The following is a 20,497-nucleotide window of genomic DNA, read 5'->3' as shown; positions in this document are numbered from 1 at the left end:
AAAAGATGAGCTCCTGCTAACGTTTAAGTATTGCCATATTACATCTTTGTAGAGGTCACGGTTGAGTTCAAGCAAACTGATGCCGTCCTCCTCTGTTGATTGACAGCTGCACGGCCCTGCCCGCGTCGCTCTACCCGGCCTCCGCCATCTTGCCTCTCCCTGCCTGCTAGGAGCCGAGTGCGGAAGTGGAAACGGCACTGACACTGTGCGGGCTCAGGGTTCCGCCTGTGAACGGCTCGCCAGATCCTCCCGCCGACAACAGCCTGCTATCCATCAAACTCAACCGTTCCTAGTCAGCAGAGACCCCGGGGAGAGATGGCTGGACGGTTACCGGCGTGTGTTGTCGACTGCGGCACGGGGTAGGTTGCTGAAAGCGGAGCGCGGTGCAGACAGGGGGCTGGGGGTGTCATGGAGAGGCTGAGCTCGGTCAGGGACTGTCAGTGTCAGCAGCAGCAGCAGCAGCAGCGACTGGGTGTGTGTCTCTGTGTATAATGCAGGCAGCTAGCATGCGAGCTAACGTGCTCGCGAACAGCTAACTGTGTCATTATAATGATATTTCCCATTTGCATCAAAGCCAGTCAGCTAATCAGAGCTTCTCTAGAGTGCACGGCTACCGCTTCTTTTTATAATTTCGTTGTCCTGCTCGTTTGCTTCTCTCATCATTAGCTCGGTTTCATCACAAGCTACACTGTGTTTTTCTTCCTGTCGGGGGGTTTCAGTGTAAGAAACCAGCGACTGTTTGCTGTTACAAGACCGAAACCTGACTGAGGAAGGATGTCCTCACATCTGGCTTCATTCATTTGGAGTTTCCCCCCGTCATAATTTGGCGTTACAGTGTAAAAAACCGATGTTAATTTACTACAGTTTCCATATTGATATGATACCGTGTATATTTAGCCGTGACTTTATCCAGCGCAATTCATTTTTCTGCTCATTAGTCTGGATGTGAGCAGGCGCAGTACTACTTCCTATACAGCCTGCACTTCCTCATTCACGCTTTTTAGTCCATATATGGTCGTTTCTCGGCATCCGAGCATGTTTTTTTGATTAACTTCTCTAATTTCTGTCTCTTTACCGGGCTACTGATTCTTTTCCCAGGCAAATTGTTACCGTTGTATTTCAGCAATAGTATTTTTCCTCCCGCAGTAAATAACGTCTCTAATGGGCAGACAGGACTAGATGTTATCTTTGCTCCTCCTGCAGCACTGTTTGTATTGATTGGTGTGCATACCTTTCTTTCTGCTTTGGTATCAGGTATATAGTTGCATTAATGATTGATTTGAGTGTTAAGGCATTTGAGAGCTATTGAAAGCCAGTTTTTAAAACTGTAATCATATGCACTCACTCTGGTATTGTATCTACCCTCTACTTGAGTTGATTCAAACTTTGAGGAAGAGAAATCTCTGGTTAACCAGTGTAGATTTGCTCAAACAGTGGACCTCGGCTGATGATAGGTATGCTCAGTTAGTCAAGGGCTGTTTGCATTGCTTGCATGTAGGGGCTTGAACTCGTCACTCCTCACATTGCATACCACCACACTCTTACCCCCTCCTCCCCTCGGGCTATAAACCAGTCTGCTCCTTCTGGTCGGCACTGGGACAAGCTAAAGAAAATGCTACTGAGAATTGGGTTAGCTTGCGCTAGTTTCTGCTCTTCAAGCAGATGGCCTTTACGTTTCTGGCCAAGGTTTAAAGTGATAACACATATGTTTCAGTATCGGCGTCTACAAGATTGACTCTTTTTTATCTGCAGAAACAAGGCTCGGTCGTAAAGTCACAGTTGAGACACAGCTTGAGATTCAATTTGTGATTACATCTTTTTAGAGTGAACCCTTCCCTGCAGCTTTTTAGCCACAGAGACGCAGCAAATTGGCAGAGGTTGTAATATGCTGAGGGAGTTAAACAGCTGTCTGTGAGTCATGCGTATGATGTCCAAACAGTGACAACTATATTTCCTCTAACACACCAACTTTTCTAAGTGGCCGGGGTGCTATTATTAGAAGAGACTACTTGACCAGGCAGTGAAAGAACCACAGTCACATCCTTCGCAAATGAAGACTCAGATGTTCCAGTTCAGCTATTCAAAGGAGCTGGGTGATCTTTCTTTGTTTGTCTGTCTCATGAAAACAGTTGAAATGTCCTAACGCATGGCAGCAATCATGAATGAGTCTCACTTATGGCAGGTTTAGCACATACCAGGATGCACAGACAGGTGACAAATGCAATGAAAAACCTGAATGAATGAGTGGAGGAACATCATGAATGCACACAGGTGCACTGCATTGTACAATCAAGTAATTAACACCCAGGTCTGACAGGTGTGAACATGGTGAACAGGTCCAGGTGTTTCTGATTTTATAAGATGAAAAGATCATCGAAGCAGGAGAGGTTCATTACATCTTACTCAGACGCTCAATGTCGGTTTATCCTACAATTGACCATCTGTCTGTAAAAGGTTCATTTAGATGAGAAATCACAGAAGCAATCACACCACAGAAGAGTTTTACTGCTCGAACTGAGGTTATTTGCTCTCAGCTCGAGCCGCCCTGTGCAGTGATGTCCACTGTCTTGTTGAGGCAGGTTGAGGACGGTAGACAAGCTGGGACTGTTCTGTGGTATGAAGGTGTTCGGGGTATTGCAGAGAATTACCCTTCCCACTCTGTTGCTGTTGGTTGGTCTTGTTACTGTTGTGAGGCAGCTGTCGTTATCTCTAAATGTTGTGTGAATGGAAGTGATAAATATGGTTGATATCATATTTGCAGCCATAAAAAAATATATAATATGGCTACAGGGCACCTTTACTAACTGATAACTACTGATAACAGCTGAGCTGATAATTTCCACCACTACAGACCTACCGGTACCTATGTGTCTGTGAAGTCTGGTGATGATATTGAAGACCTTGTTAAAATAAAGCACCAGTCTTCTCACTAAACACTATCACACATGTAACCATCACTCTCTCTAACATAACATACATGCCTCATCTTCATAATGTAGCTATTTCATTACACCTACCTTGGACATTTTAATCGATTGGTAAAGAACTTATAAGGTGGAGAGCCAGTAGAGTTAGTAGAGTTTCTCTTTTTTTTTTTTTTTTTTTAACATATGAGCACTTGCTACAAAAAAAGAATCAATTTCCTTTGAGGTCAACAACCTTGTTCTTCATTTCCAGGCTTACTCTGACTGGCTGCCTGTGTTATACCTGTAAACTGGTGTTAACCACCTGAGACAGTAAACAACAACTGTACATAAATAAATCTGTGGTGTTTTGAGAAAAGCACAACAGCTCAAATCTAGTTTATATATTGGCCGGCAAGTTTAGTATTATTATCTGTAGACTGACAAGCTGTTAGGACTGCTCCAGCTGGGAATCAGACCAATCAGAGCAGTGAGATCACTTAAAAGCAAAGCTGTGGTCATAAAATTCAAACACTGAGATGAAGGATCCAAAAAGACGCCACGTGACTTAGTGAAGTGATACTTCTCTGTTGGTTTGTCACATTTAAAAAAGTGATGAAACTCAACCTCAGTACATCAGTCTTGACTGTTGCTGCCTTGGAGTAAAAACTAACGCTCATGCGGCCCATATAAGACTGATAAAGCCACTCTTTGGGCTTTTATCTGACCTCCTTGTCTGAACTTCAAACAAGAAATGTTGAGTATCAGATGATGGTTATACCTTCTGCCCGGGAGTAGCCTGTTTTCTGTTCAGTTCAATTTCAAATCTGTCAAAACACATTATGCAAACTAGACTATGTTACGGTGCACTACACTACAGTGGTGATGAGTTTGTTAACGTCTCAATTTCACAACAGGATGCAGAGTTATTACTGTGAGGTTTAGTAAGAGAACTGCCCACAGTTTTACTTTTAGAACTGGCACAGCGACAGTGTAAACTGTATTAGAAAGTTAAAGCTTAAAATCTGACATATTATTTTTAGTAATAGTACATATAGTGCGCCTGCCAGTTTTCTGCTGTACTGAGCTGATCTCCTGCACTGTATGTTTTCTATTCCCACATTGTTCTTTCTCTCCGCTCTCTACCTTCGAAAAATCAACAGTGGCAGATCTTTTGCTTTACAGATAGGTGAAGTTGCCAGATAAGATTATATAACTTTATTCACACACCACACACCGTTTTCAGTTCCTGACAAAGCAGAGGTTTCACAGCTGAAGCAGAAATAGGTGAAGAGAGAAATAGCGGCGGTGAGCCGGCTTCTGCTTGTCAGTTAGTGTCACCTCCGTAATGAGAAAGGAGGTGATGATGTCACCCGTCTCTTGGAAGCGAGAAATGAATCAGACACATGTGCTTTTCGATTCGTTTCCATAGATACAGTATCCCTCTTTTCTTACATAGTGATGCAGGCACTCGGGTCCTAAATACTGGTTTGACATTTTAACAGCATATTTATGGTTTCATATTCAGAGGCAGGTGTGTACAGTGGTGATATCTCAGCAGGTGTAATACTGATTGTGAGACTTTAGGAGAAACCATGCCAAGTGGTATTTACCTAGTGTGTAGGAGAGAGGAGCCAGCAGGTGATAAGAAGCCGCTCCACTGTTACAGATAGCTGATGATTCATTCTATGTGTCTGCTTTGCATCTGTATTTATTCTGCACTAGGGATGTCAGTCATGGTTACTTGTTTTCACAATTAATCACGGTATTAAATGCCACAGTTGATTGATCGTAAAGATGATTAAATACCGTCACTCTCCAAAAAAGATGATGTCAGAACCGTATCGGTAGATGTGCGCCAAAGTAAAGGAGAATGCACAGATACTGGTCCATTTATCTAACTTAACACTGAATTGGTAGGAGTTTTGTAATTTAAAAAGATGATTAAAATAAACTTAAACATTTGGTATAGATGACAATGACTTTTGTGACTGTGACTGTAAACACTTCCCCTTTAGGATTAATAACTAGTCCTATATTAAGAGATAAGTAATGTAATTATATTTTGACAAAATTTGATTTTACACATTCATAGTGTGTGAAATTTATTGATTCATAATAATATGATAATCGCAATACCGTAATTATTGCTGTGACATTAATCGTACCAAGAAAATCTATTATCGTGACATCCCTATTCTGCACAAACCTCTACCATTGCTTTTATAAGAGATGAGATATTTCCTGTGTAAAACAACAGAACTCCATCGATGTTCAGGACAGGAAATATACAAGCTCTCAAAAATGTGTTGTCAGAGCTGTAAAGTTGTGGATGCACACTTGTGCAACCTAGGGATGGTATTTATTTGACTTTCAACACTGCAATGAATGAATTGAACTTACTGTTATAACAACCTGTTGAGTTTTCTATAAGACTGCTGATGTGGCTCCTTCCGGTTTCTTTTTTTTTTTCTTCATAAAGTTGAATTCAAAGGAGCCACTGTTATGACCAGGATGTGGCCTATTATGCCCACAGTGCTTTGGCAGTTGTCAGCAGTGTCCTCTATCAGTCCCTCGCGGCCTGTGTGCAGGAAGTATGAGAGTGGTGTCTGGGCCAACCCCAGCCATGACTACATCTGGTCAGCATGTGCCCCGCAAAAAACCCCATTCACACAGAGCACAGCAGAAACATGGAGGAGGCAGTAAACGCTCCAGTCTTTGATGCTGAGACTTAAAGGACGACTGGGATTTTTTAACCTGCATTTCATCGTCTCGTATGCGTTTTATCGTCCTAATATATCGAGGTGTAAAAGACAATCATATTTTGAATCAGTTTACTGGTGAACAAGAGCTGTGTGCCCGGCAACAGCTGCTGCAGTGTAAACAACACAAGTTACACATGTCTGACAAAGCTTTTTTTTTTTTTTAAAGCAGTAAGATCCTTTTGGTTCAAAGCCACCAGACTCCATTGAGCAGATCTGACTTTTACCCTGCAGACCACAGGGGTTGCAGGTCTACTTACTGCTGCCTCCATGCTTTAGTTTGTTTGTGTTAGTGTGTGGCTATGCAGATCAGATGCATAAGTAAAGGTACCACACAATAACACACATTGCAATGATTTGCACTGATTTGATTCCATGTTAGTCGACTCTTCTACATCCAAAACATGAAAAAATAAGGTTCAGAAAATATATTTTCCTTCAAATAGATTTCAGTTCCTAAACTAGAGGTTAATATACTGCAGTAGTAAGTTTTAAAAAGCTTTTGGTAACACTTTGGTACACACTATTAAGCATCAAATACTGAATTCATCATTTATAACACATGAATACTCATTAGTATTGTTTATAAACAGAGTTAAAATTGTGTTACTCATCATTGATAAGCACTAACTGTATTTATAAACTACATACTAATGAGTATTCATGCATTGTAAGTGAATAATTCAGTATTTATTAATGCCCAACTAGTGTTACCAAGCTTTTTCTGTTCTGTATTCGTACTGCGTCCCCCCCTTGGTAAAAGTTTTACTCACAGAGAACGGAAAGACAGGATTTAGCAGTGAGTGACTGAGGTCATAGTGAGTTTATATTGAGGAAGGTCAGTTTATACAGAAGTGATCTTTTTCCCCCAGACAAATATGAATAGTCCTCAGTTCCCAGTGTGACATGAATGGCTCTTTTAATGGCCTCCTATTAGCAAACTCCAGAGCCGCTGCTGCTCTTGGCACCCAACCAACCAACCAGCTAACGGACAGTGATGCCATTGATCAAAACAATAGGAGATAGCGGCCAAAAATAATCTTGACTGAGGTAAACTTTCACACATATAAATGCGGCTCCAGCAGCGCAGCCGCTGCTACTGCTGCTGCTTGTTGTCCTGATCATGCAGCAACTTGTTACCTCAAGTTAAATGTTGTTTTTTTTTGTCTTTTCTCTTGCAGTTACACCAAACTAGGGTATGCAGGGAACACAGAGCCACAGTTCATCGTTCCGTCATGTGAGTATTTCACTGTGCATTCAATTTCCCAAACAGTCGCCTAGCAGGACAGAGACATTAACAACGCACAGGGTAGTCACTAGGAAGAGATCTGTTCCAACAGTGACACAATCCAAAGTGGTTTCACTGTGCATTTCTGCAGGACACTGAGATAACATGGTTCAAGTCTTTGTCCTTACATATTCAGAGAGAGTTGATTCTCTGTGTTGACTTCTCCTCTCCGTCAGGTATTGCCATCAAAGAGTCAGCCAAGGTTGGAGACCAGGCCCAGCGGAGGATGATGAAGGGGGTGGACGACTTGGACTTCTACATTGGTGATGAAGCGATAGACAAGCCCACATATTCCACTAAGGTATGTGACCCTGATGGCTTCACACACACCCACAGAAGCAAACACCGCATGAGACTTCCTCACTCTCTTCAGGCAACATAATGTATTTAGCAGCTCGTAAACACAAAGCAGACTAAAGAAGAGGCGTCTCTGATGGTTTTTCCTATCTGTCACCCAGATATGGAAGAGAGAGTCTGAGAATCAACTCTCTTAAATCATCGCCTTAAAATGAGTTTTCACTAGACATGTAATGTGATTTTATGAACTGTCACAGCTTGTATTCCTCAAGGTCAGCCCCTATCTGAGGATAATTATGTTAGGATGATTTTCTTTATGATGTTATCATATTATTTTGTTAAGAAATTAGAGTTGACACAGTGGTTTAATTTGTAGGAGCTATTCAGTAAATAGGATTTCCTTAGATAGCTATGTGAAATGACAGATTAGGATATCTACTGTATATAATAGATAATAGAACTCTAAATAAACTATGTGTCCTGTGATGTAATAAGATGTTGTTATTTCTGCTGATCTGGGACCAGACTTATGAATGTAGATGTGCACAGCTCTTTGAGTTTCAGGCAGTAGAGCTCCTACAGTGTTAATAACATCAGCAATGAAGGCTTTGCTCCATATAGATGTCCCAGTAAGTTAATTAACCAGAATGAACACCACTGGAGTTGTGCTCCAAACCCTCTATACTCTGCTTCTCTCCTGTTTATTTTATTGTTATGTGCTGTCTTATTCCCTGTACAGCAACCCAGTACAAGTAACAAAAAGAATAGGCTTTTTCAGTGTGTTGTTGAAGGACATGCTTCTCCCACAATGCAATGCAGGATCTGACCACAGGTAAAAATCATGAAAACAAGTAGTGGATGGTGGTGAAATAGTGAAACCTCAAAACACTGGTACAAAATGATGTAGTGTATTGATGTTTTGTACTGTAAATATCAGCTGATTGAAGATGAGTATGCAGCACGTTGTCTGGGAACAAATTAGGATAAAAAAAGTTTGAGCTTCAAAGTGGCGTTCACAAATAATGAAGTAATTTTGAAGTGTTTAGCTGTAAACCATCCTTACTGCATGAACATTTTAATGTCGAGCTTGTGTAGAGAATATGAATAAATAAAATCTTACTGACTTTTGGTGCAATTAGAGGGCAGGTGGTCTGTTACCTTGACCACAAATATAATTTGTTGATTCATTATTCAGTCGTTCCTGTCTTTTCTGCTTGTATAAACTTGAATTTCAAAAGGTTGATTTACATTTCAAACTCCAGAATTATTTGCAAGCTCACATTACCAGCTCGAAATGTCCTTGACCCTCATTGGAGCTCACACACATCTACTGTATGTAGAATAAACACAACACATCCAGCCAAGATGACTGCAGTTGCTGTATGTTTACATTTGTCAACTCAAAACTGTGGCAAATGTCAGTTCAAAGGGTGAAGACATTAACATTGTACAGGTCCAGTTAGTCCCATGGATAACCCCAAACAAAAGTCAGTCCTGAGGAAACATTAATGAATAATTCCATGTTTTATGCCAGATGACAATCTGCTGCATGACATCATTAAACTAACATCCTGCATTTTAGAGATTACTGTCAGAGCTCAGCACCTGCAGAGGAACCTGACCTCAGCTGTTAAACCTGAGATCAGACTCCATTATGAGAGCACTCTGTGTCCAGCTGCACTGCAGCTCACGTAGACAGGCAGCAAATCCAGAAGGCTTTGAAAGACAAACGCACTGTGAACTACAGTGTCCATGCAGTTTGAATTTACAACATGATGCATCACTATTGGCACACCTTAGTTCTTCCTCCTACTGCCCCGCTGTCACAAACATCATCCTAATTGCCTGAACAATTGTATCAAACAGTGGCCGATCCGTCATGGCATCGTGGAGGACTGGGACCTAATGGAGCGCTTCATGGAGCAGATCATCTTCAAGTACCTGAGGGCTGAGCCTGAGGACCACTACTTCCTCCTGGTAAGGCCCCCCAAAATATGGCTGGCTGAGGGCAAGAAAACACAACCAATAATTATACCTTTTCATATGTCCGCTTTTAAATATGTTGTGTTTTTTATTATTTTAACGATGTATCTGAAGAACTGTGTTAAAAAAAGTCATACCAGTTAGTAGGGATGTCACGATTATAGATTTTCTTGGTACGATTATTGTCAGAGAAATAATCACGGTATTAGGATTATCACTATTGTTTTGCATCAATACATTTCCCAACACTATGAATGTGTAAAATCAAATATAGTCCAAATATAATAACATTACTAATCTCTTAATATAGGACAGTTATTAATCCCCTGGGGGAAGTGTTTGAAATATTTAAGTCATTAATTGCCATCAATTGTTTAAGTTTATTTTAATCATTTTTTAAAATTACAAATGACACGCCAATGTTTAAATTCCCACCTATTCAGTGTTACGTTACCAGTATCGGTGCATCTTCCTTTACTTTGGCGCACATCTGCCGATATGGTTCTGACATAATCTTTTTTGGAAAGTGACGGTATTTAGGAATCTTTATGATCAATTAATTGTGGCGTTAAGTAATTGTGACATCCCTACATACCAGTCATTGTTTGTATGATTGTGCATATGTCATTATGACTTGAGTTGTAAATCAAAATGTTTGGTTTGCAGACAGAGCCTCCTCTTAACACACCGGAAAACCGAGAGTACACAGCAGAGATCATGTTCGAGTCCTTTAACGTACCCGGGCTGTACATCGCTGTGCAGGTGAACACACAAAGAAACACGTGATGCAGTGTCCTCATTTACTCTCTGGATATTCATTTTACATCACGTTTCAGTCATCGGTGTATCTTTAAACTGAGACCAGTTGTAACAGTTTTTGCCTATTTGCATTTTGAACTTACAGCTAAGATATTATCAGTCTGACATTTGTGTGTGTGTGTGTGTTTGCCAGGCTGTGCTGGCTCTGGCAGCCTCCTGGACGTCCAGACAGGTGGGAGAGAGGACGCTGACAGGCACTGTGATCGACAGCGGAGACGGTGTCACCCACGTCATCCCTGTGGTGAGCTCACTGACCGTAATTTACAGCTCTCTCAGGCCATATTAACATCTATGTGCCAAATTGTTTTGCGCTGTTGAAGTCAGTGCTAACATTTTCATAGCAACTTATTATTTATGCTCCTGTTAGATTTCACAGAGAAAAGGTAGGATTATGTCAACATCCACTCCTTTAAAGCGCTGTGTGTAGCTTCTGCCACTAGAGGTCTCTCAATCAGCAGTAACAAAAGAAAGGGTTTAGTGATGTTGTGTGGTGAGGTGAGGTCTTCACTCTGCACCACTGTTCCCATCAGCCTCTCCTGGTTTGGATTCCTTCAGTGTCAGTGGCTGGAGGTTTGGTCACAGATTTAGGCTGTTTCACATTAAAAATCAGTGTTTGTTTGGCCTCACTGGGCATGAGACCGAGCTGGGATTGTTTTTATTTTGGCTGTTTCTTCCATCACTTGATAACTTGACTTGAATAAAGCAGTTTCATGTTAAGAGTCAGTCATTCACAGATGTTCTTCAGCTGACACATGAAGTCTCTGAGGAATTTGGAGCCAAACTGTGGAACATTTACTCAGTTTTTCCTCTGATAACTTCAGATCCAGATCTGATGACTAAACTCCTGGTTAAAATATAAGCCACCAAATAAAACAGACTGTTACCTTGAATAAAATCTCAGATTCCTCTAGTTTGAGCACTGATGGACACATTTGTGATCATGCTGGAACACAACTCAACAACATAGAAAGTTTAGCTGTTTTAATTTTTAGGCTTAATATGGCCTTGCTATTTTTAAAGGGATAGTTCAACATTTTGGCAAATTGGCCCATTGCCATAATCCCTATAGTTTTAGGAGTAGGTTCGTTACCTTTAATTGTCGGTGCAAGCTATTTTTAGAACGGCAGAGCAGAGCCGCAAGCTATGAGATAACGGAACGTTACGAGACGGAGTTGTTTTCGAGGCAAATGCAGAGACTGCTTGCTGAAAAACTGTCCCTGAAGGTAACACGCATCAGTGGTTTTGCATGAATTTACTTCTAAAACAACTCTGTCTTGTAATGTTCCATTATTGGTGAATGTGCAGGTCACAACTTGCCCACCAGAGCGTTTTGGAGTTGTTGGATTGTGTATTTGATGAGTTTGATGAGGGAAACCAAGAAATCCCATTAGCCTCCGTAGCGTAGCTCTGAGCAGCTCGCGGCTCTGCTCCGCCGTTCTAAAAATAGCTTGCACCGACATAACGAACCTACTCCTAAAACTATAGGGATTATAGCAATGAGCCAATTTGCCAAAATGTTGAACTATCCCTTTAAAGAAACATGGTAAAACTAAAGCATTTTCTATGTCTTACTTTAAATGAAGATTTGTGATAGCTGTGTTTAAGAGCAGTGGGTGAAGAAGTGTTGTATTGAGTTTTTTTCCTCTGTGGCAAAAGAGATTTTTTTTTTCTTTTTAGAGAAAAATATTCCCACCTGTCTACTTGCTTAGTAACCGGATAATGTTGATGTTTGAAACCAGGCCATAGTGTTTCAACGGCTGGAAGGAATTACTCAATTTTAGGAAATGTGCTTGCAGAATACATTTCGAGGCTGTGACTGAATCAGCATGTCTGTAGCCACTGCTGAACACACAGAAAAAATGGGCCAAACACAACACTGCCGAGATGTGGAGACAGACTCAAAGTAAAACACAGATCTAATGGAAAAATATCACGCTACAACAGCTGTAGACTCGGTCTCTGTCTCTTTTCTGTGCTCATGCATCTCACTGTTATGTTGCACGTTATATAACAGCAGCTTTCTCTCTGTCTGTGTGTCTGTCCGTCCCTCAGGCTGAAGGATATGTCATCGGCAGCTGTATAAAGCACATTCCCATCGCAGGGCGAGACATCACCTACTTCACTCAGCAGCTCCTGAGGGAGAGGGAGGTGGGAATCCCACCAGAGCAGTCGCTGGAGACGGCCAAGGCAGTAAAGGTAGGAGCACAGCTACCGCTCCCATCAGCCCCTTCATCTTCTAAATAGACAACAATCACCCCCACTGTGCTCACCATGCTATGCTGAAAGTTGTGATGTGTGTATTGTGAAAAAGAATCCTCTCACAGTCATGTAGAGAGCCTCAGACTGACAGACAGATGTATGTAGAATGTATGCAGAATGTATGTATGGATTAGGGCTGTCAATCCCCCACCAAATCAGATTTAAATTTATAATGCTTCTTATGTTAAATATTCAAATTGTATTCAAATATTTTATGTTTTTTTGTTTGTTTGTTTGTTTGTTTTTTTAGCCCATTATATACACCTATACCAGCTTATTATTACGTCCCGCGTCCACTAAAGGGCATTCCAACCAAATCTGTTATGTAACATTTGCAACACATTTAAGTTTTACCATGTCGTTGCGGAAGGCACGCGTTCGTCATTTTCCAACTTTTAATGTTCTCATTTTTAAAATAATTTGAATTCTGTTCGGATAGTGAAGTATGTATGCAGAATTGGACATACAGCTAATCATCCTACTCTGGATTATTAGCTGGATGTCCAGTGTTCCTGTATCTCTTTCACTGCAGCTATAAATGCAAAAACACCTGATTAAAGACTAATTGGCCCAGGAGACACATTTCATTCACAACATATTGCTTTTTGTCTTTAAACTCCAGCTGCATTCACCACAATGACAGTGATGGATTCCTCATTTTGTTATGTGTAATTAGATGGAAAACTGGAATTTCATACTTTGTCTCCATGAGGACACAAGGTGCCAGTGTTGGTCTGTGTGTCGCATGTAGCTGCTGTCCTTGTTTTGTTTTTTACATTCAATTATGCACCAACTTATAGAAGATTAACTGAGTTTGATCCTGCATCACTAAAAGTAAAAAAAAAGAAAGAAGATTTTTTTTAATTTAGTTTCCAACTCTTCAGTTGACAAACAAATTTGCTTTAAATTGTTCATTCATTCATTCGTTCATTCATTCATTCAGTCTTTCCTTAGGTCACAGTTCCATAGGAAGAAAACCACGACAAACACTTCTTGTCAGTTGGCTCATTTTATTGATCCGTGTTGATTCTCCACAGTTGCTCCATGTTTACTAAACAGCTTGTTATCCGAGACTTTGCTCTTGATGTCAAGGACCATTCTCTGTTACCCTGAGGCTCACACACAAGAAAAAATGTGGAGTCAAACAAATGACATCTAGAGAATGTGTGTTGTGCATATTGTCAGGCATTTTTTTCATGTTCATTCCACTGCGGTCCGGAATGAACATTAAAGTGTGGGCCACGTTTCATACAAATCAAACTAATGAAGCCTCTTAATAGACTCTACAGTGTAACCCCACTCATAACAGGCTGCTGACACATTAAAAAACAAAATACTTGTAGCATTCAAGCTGACTGATGATATAAACTAATGATCAGCGCCATTAAAAGGATGGCTGGAGCTAAATATACAACTGTACCTGTGCTGTCTTTACCAGGAGCGGTTCAGCTACGTGTGCCCAGATCTAGTCAAAGAGTTCAACAAGTACGACACAGACGGCTCCAAGTGGATTAAGCAGTACACCGGGATCAACGCCATCAGCAAAAAGGAGTTCACCATCGACGTGGGCTACGAGCGCTTCCTGGGACCTGAGATCTTCTTCCACCCAGAGGTTAGTCAGTGACGGCTGAATCAGAGCAGTGAATCTGAAGACCAGAGCCCAGACACAACAAGCACACGTTAACACAGGTGTGAACAGATTCTTTGCTTCATACGCAGCACAGACTGACCTGTCCTCTTTGTCCTCGTCGTCACAGTTTGCCAACCCTGACTTCACCCAGCCCATCTCTGAGGTGGTGGACGAGGTCATTCAGAACTGTCCTATCGATACCAGGCGTCCTCTGTACAAGGTGAGCTGGACAACAGAGTCTCCTGCATATTTATGCAAATGTTTGCTTTGTTGTAACTGGTGTGATAGTTTGTTCTTGGTGTGTGACCCTCTGTTAAAGGGATACTTCACCCAAAATCGACAATTAACCAATTTTCTACTCACCGTCATGCCAAGGAAGGGTTTGGAGAACTTTCAGAGTCATCAAAACTCTTTTGGAGTTGCAGGGGGGGTTCTGACTGGCAATGGATTTTCATATAATGCTGGCGGATAGAGTTCAGTTTTGAATCGTCCAAAACACACACTATGAAACATCCAAATACAGTACCTGCATACTGCTCGTCTGTACTGACCCAAGTGTCCTGAAGCCACCACATGAAAAAGTTGTTAATTTGATCTCTGTCTTTATCCTTGTTGTAGCAGTAGCTCCCAATGGCTGCACGAGATGTGTGAGATTTGCTGCGAGATATTCTTCCATGTTTACATCATACATCCAATGGTCTACAACGACGAACAAACATCTCGCAGCAAATCTCGCGCATGTGCACAAACATCTACACAGCCACTGGGAGCTACTGCTACAACAAGGATAAAAATAGAGATCACCGAACAATTCCGAACAACTTTTTCATGTGGCGGTTTCAGGACACTTGGGTCAGTACAGACGAGCAGTACGGAGGTATCTGGATGTTTCATGGTGTGTGTTTTGGACGATTCTAAAGTAAACTCTATCCGCCACCATTATATGAAAATCCGTTACCAGTCAGACCCCCCCTGGAACTCCAAAAGTGTTTTGACTCAGAAAGTTTTCCAAACCCTTCCTTGGCATGACGGTGAGTAGAAAATTGGTAAATTATCAATTTTGGGTGAAGTATCCCTTTAATTGAGCTATTTTTGGAGATAGGGCAAAACTGTTTAAGACTCAACTGGACATTTGGAATTTATTTTCCATTTAACAAAACCTGCATTGGCTCTAACTTCTGCTGTGTTTGTGCCACTAGCTGTTATACATTTTTAAGCAGATGAGCTTGATTACAGACAACAGTCCTTCTGTATTATGTTGATGGGGGACATTGACCTTTGTTTTAGTTTGAGCTTCAAGCAAAGAGATACAATTTGTGTTTGATGAGCAGGGTCAGATCTTTCATGCATCACAGCGCTCCATCAGAGTCCTGGTCTCACAGGTCACAGCGGTTCAGTGGCTCTGACTCTTCAGCTCTCTGATCCCCGTCACCTTCTCTTCCACAGAACATTGTTCTGTCAGGAGGCTCCACCATGTTCAGGGACTTTGGGCGCCGTCTGCAGAGAGACTTAAAGAGGACGGTTGATGCCCGACTGAAGATGAGTGAGGAGCTGAGTGGAGGCAAGCTCAAGGTGAGAGTACACATTAATTTGTACGCCGCGCGGATCGATACCGCTCGACAAAACACAATTACGGCGTGAGGAGTGAAAGTGAGGGAAAAAAATGTCTTTTAAACTTTCTGTGCTTTCTCACTGCAAATGCAGTTGTTGTGCTGAATGTGAATCAATTTGCCCAAATAGCAAATTTGTTAGTACGAACCGAATGTTGTATTGAAATCTTCAGTTGAAATTGGAGAAGGGAAGGTTATAAATAATGTCTCCTGCCTCCTCGGCTGGTTGAAGACAATAGCTGTGATTCATCTTGATGAGATGTTAAATGTCAGCCAGCCTGAGGCAGAGCTGACTGGCATCTGTAAAACATCCTGAGGCTTGGAAGGAGCAGATGGTGAATGTAGCTAATCCAAGTCCAAAAGATAAATAGACAACATGCTCAGTTTGATTTGTTTTTTGAACAGGTTTCTGTCCCAAAGCATCATGGGTATCGATGGAAACTTGGGCTTGTTTACAGGCCTTCAGGCTGATTGATGTTTGCACACTTTTACATTTATACAATTTTTTGTCCATATTCAATCATAATGACAGAGCGAACATACAGTACATTTTCTGGAAGTGATTGCAACAGTGTGACATGGGGCCTTGGCTGCGGCTGCAGACTGTGGTCAGGTGCCTCCTCTCTGCTTTAATTATCTGATGACTGGAGTCCACCTGGGACAGACTGAATTAATTAATTGGACACTAAAGTCCTGCAATTAACACTGCATGTCAGGACAACAACCTGTTGATAAAACACTCGGAGGAGCACAGAGGACTCAACACACGTCAAAGAGGACTCTTTTGGGCTGGTTTAATACCTCGGTTAATTGTGCAAACAAGTAATCCCACATCCCTAGTGAGGAGTGAGATGGTTTATTTACAGTTACATGTATAATAACAATAGCCTGATGCATCAGCTGCTTATTTCATTACATTTCATATAGCGTCTGAACCTGAGCCATAGGGATTCGTTTGCTTCCGGGAGGCGGTTGCTTACATTTGCTTCAACTAATCGCTGCTGCTTGGTGGTCACGTGTGCTATACACCGGTTAAGCTCATAGGTTAATCTTGAGCGCTTGAGTTCAACGTCATCGCCTTCACTTACCCGTCTGTTTGCTGATGCAAACCGAAACGCATTGCTAGTGTCCTGACTACATGGTTGAGGCAAATGAAATTTGCCGGAACCAGTAGGCGGCGCTAGCCTGGCTATAATAACAAGGTGATGGTGTCTAAATACTTTGTGATGTGTGGACTGCGCTGCTGATGAAGTTTGTACCAGTCCATCTGCTGGACTCTGTGTCCCCGCTGCCTCCCTCTCTCTCTGTCAAGGCCGCTGAATGGAACTGATCCCTGTGTTTGTCTCTGTCTCTCCCTCCACAGCCAAAACCAATCGATGTCCAAGTCGTCACTCATCATATGCAGAGATATGCAGTGTGGTTTGGTGGATCAATGTTAGCGTCGACTGTAAGTATTTCAAACGTGCGCCTGCACCACTCTGGTGGTTAAACGTTATGACAGGAACACTTTATCCACTTCTAGACGCCACGGCTTTCATGGTGCGTGACACTGAAGGCTGTACACTGCTTTTGTTCAATCCTTTAAATGTCGTGTCTGCTTTTTGGACCCATTTAGTTGAGGTCAGTGTTGTGGGTTGTTTCATTAATCTTTCCCGTCGATGAGCTGTGTGAACGAGATGATTTTATTGGCAGGAAATACGACTGAAAAGTCTCCGGCAGTCATTGATGTTAAAATGGAACACGTTGGGTTCGCCACACGACCTCATGCTATTTACAACTTCTTCAATGCTTCCATTTTACTTTCTATAAATCCTTTTCACATCGGGTCATTAACACCTGAGTGCTTTGAGTTATAGCTCAAAGCAACTACAGGATGTCGAGTCAGTATTCATCACCTTTTCATACCAATTCATCTTCTTTGCATCTTCACATTCAGCTGCACTTCAGTAGTCTATTATAGCTCAGCTGAATGTACGGTAATGCAATTAGACTTAAAGCCAAAGAGTCGCTGAAAGGCTGAGGTTGGGCCCAACTGTCCGACTCGCTAAACACAACACTCAATGACATTTCTAACTGACGTTTGAACTGTTTATGAGATGATCAACTCATAACAAAGTGTAAAATATTACAGCCAAAGTAATCACAGTGATCAACGGAAAATAGAGAGACCCAGCTCACCCTGTCTCTCTCTCTCTTAGACAAACACATTAACAGATATCCCTGCTCATCACCATGTGACCCGCTGTTCCCCTACTCATTATGATCACATAAACAATATCTTAATCAACACAAATAGGGATGTCACGATTATAGATTTTCTTGGTACAATTATTGTCAGAGAAGTAATCACGGTGTTACAATTATCATGATTATTATGCATTAATTAATTCATTCATTTCACAACACTATGGAGGTATAAAAATCAATTGTAGTTAAAATATTTTTACATTTCTAATCATATACACAAAATATTTTAAGTATCCATTAATATAGGACCAATTATTAATCCCCCAGGGGAAACGTTTGAATTGTTTCAGTGATTATTTGTCTGATCTGCTGATATGGTGATTTGTTTGACTCCACATTGAGAGATTGTGGAATTTAATACTGCAATTAATTGTGAAAACAAGTACCCCAAACAAACACAAACAACACCAAGAAACTAACAATATCCCTTCACTTATTACTAACAGAAGAACATATAATTAATTTGTGGCACCTACACTATAATACCATAATCAATAGTTTTTATAATAAAGGGAAGAAGTCATCAGAAACCCTGTTGACCTTCAGACCAATCAGACTCCTGGCCTGTCACTGTTTGATTGACAGCTGAGGCATCAGGCATCAATGTCAACAAAGTGTGACAACACAACACAAAGCCACAGTGTTGTAGAAGAGTAAAGTCTCCATTTGTCTGTTTGTTCACTCACCGTGCTCATAGTAACACAGCTCTGATGAAACCAAAACACAGAGAAGGTACATTTCTCCTTTTTTTCAGAACAAAAATTGCGAGCACTGTGCAGGCTCGGCTAGTGCAGCAAATTGAAAATTCATTTTACAGTCAATATTTCATTTTAACACATTTACTTTCCAAAAAACCCCTCTTTGATGTGTCTGGTCTGAGAAAAGGTTGGTGGTACAGCGACACTTTTCCAGCAGCAGTGGGGTTTGAAGTAAATAAAATAATGACACGCCTGATGAAAGCAAACAGCAGCACCTGCAGAAAATGAATATGCAAATGTAGTCCACTTTCCTCATGTTGGTGTGTGTCTCTGTTTGTCTCCACAGCCTGAGTTCTACCAGGTCTGCCATACCAAAAAAGACTACGAAGAGATCGGGCCGAGCATCTGTCGCCACAACCCTGTGTTTGGAGTCATGTCTTAACTTTGGACCTCCCAAGTCTAACAGCAGGGTGGCGGGGTGGGGCGGGCGGGGCGGGCGGGGCGGGGCGGGGGTGACTGGAGAGTGGTGGAGTCAGGCGGTGTAAAGGTCAGGCTCAGGAGGTGGGGGACGGTGATGCTTCTGTGCTTTTTGATTATTCGTTCAGCAGTGGATGTGTGGGAAGTGACAGAGATCCAGAATATAAAAGAAAGGAAAGTCAAACAACAACAAAAAAACTAAAACAAAAGGAAAGAGACCAGACCAAACTCAGATCGGCTGGAAAATTTATTGTGAATGTTCCTTTTCTTTTCTTTCTTCCTTTTTCTTTGTATTTTCTTTTCAAACATGAGGGAAAACGGTTTGAACGCCAAAACAGTTTTAAGAACATTTCTGGATCTGTTGAGCAACTTGCAGTGAGTGATGATAATGATGATGATGATAATGATAATGATGATAAAGATTATGATGATGAATATAAAGATGGTGTTGGTGGAGGCTGAAGATAACGACAGTAACATTGATAGTAATTTCCTGACACCAGAACATATTATTTATGTTTATAGAACATCCAAGAGTCCAGGCAAGATCCCATGACTCTTGAGATCATTGACAACTTTAGAACATATTATTGTCTGCTTTTATTTTCTGCAAATTATTTCAGCTTCAAATGCACATGTCTGTGTATCACGGTAAGAGCTTGTTTATATTTCATACTAAAGTTTTTATATGTAAAACTTGGGAAATCAGGGGTTTAAAAAAAAAAAAGAAAAAGAAATGGATTCCAATATGAACAAGAGACTGTTTTAAACCAGGATGCAGCTTTGATACGCAGTATTTTCTTTTGAGTCTGAGTTCCCCACATGTGTCATCGCTGTCTGCCCTTTAATTCTTCATTAATTCACATCTGCTTTCACTTGGGACAGTGTCAGGTTTCCACCTCTGTGATGCAGTGAAAGAAAAGAGAGAGAGGACGTACTGAGGTTATAAAAATGAAACTGAATAAGAACGACTGTCAGACCAGTATTGTTAGACTAGAAGTTTTTTTTTTTATTATTAAATACCAAATTATTAAAATAATGGGATTTGTGTATTTAATGCCTTGCAACATTCCAATAAAGGCTCAAATTTGTTTCTAAGTCCTGGAGTGTTTGTCCTTGTGCCTTGCTGCTCTCACTTCATTTCCATTAATATATCTTTTTTTTTATATTAAAAATTAAATATTCATGTAATATCACCAGAACACAAAGTGATGTCCTCACAAACAAGCCTGATTTATCTTCCAACAATCAAAAGTTGAGGGAAATTTAATTTGTTTTGGTATGAAATGGAAAAACACAAGTATAAAATCTATTTATTTATTTTTGCTCACACTTTGTCATACTAACCCCATATGTTGCCTATATATTATGTGATGACCCTGATAAAGTCCAGCAGCTGGAACACATAACTGAAGTCTGTACTTCTGTCCTTGATGCTGTGCATGGGCGTAATTTATGGGGGAGTTAGGGGGGAAATAACCCCTCCCAAAATCAAATCCAGCCGAATATAATCATATAATTGCA

General features: G+C 41.1%; 1 protein-coding gene across 1 annotated transcript; it reads left to right on the top strand.

The window, feature by feature from the left end:
* Positions 1-201: 201 nt before the first annotated feature.
* Positions 202-20,071, top strand: LOC146964655 (actin-related protein 3). Its single transcript, XM_085765725.1, has 12 exons — positions 202-359; positions 6,847-6,902; positions 7,130-7,254; positions 9,117-9,227; positions 9,900-9,995; positions 10,186-10,293; positions 12,105-12,248; positions 13,750-13,923; positions 14,069-14,161; positions 15,388-15,513; positions 16,915-16,998; positions 18,843-20,071. The coding sequence occupies exons 1-12, from the start codon at positions 316-318 to the stop codon at positions 18,936-18,938; spliced, it is 1,257 nt and encodes a 418-aa protein (XP_085621851.1). The 5' UTR covers positions 202-315; the 3' UTR covers positions 18,939-20,071.
* The last annotated feature ends 426 nt before the right edge of the window (positions 20,072-20,497 follow it).

Source organism: Trachurus japonicus, chromosome 21, assembly GCF_045865225.1.
Source record: "Trachurus japonicus isolate A0001 chromosome 21, Traja_1.0".
Taxonomy (NCBI): Eukaryota; Metazoa; Chordata; class Actinopteri; order Carangiformes; family Carangidae; genus Trachurus; species Trachurus japonicus.
The sequence above is the reverse complement of the archived record's forward strand: the minus strand, read 5'-3'. Positions and strand labels throughout refer to the sequence as shown.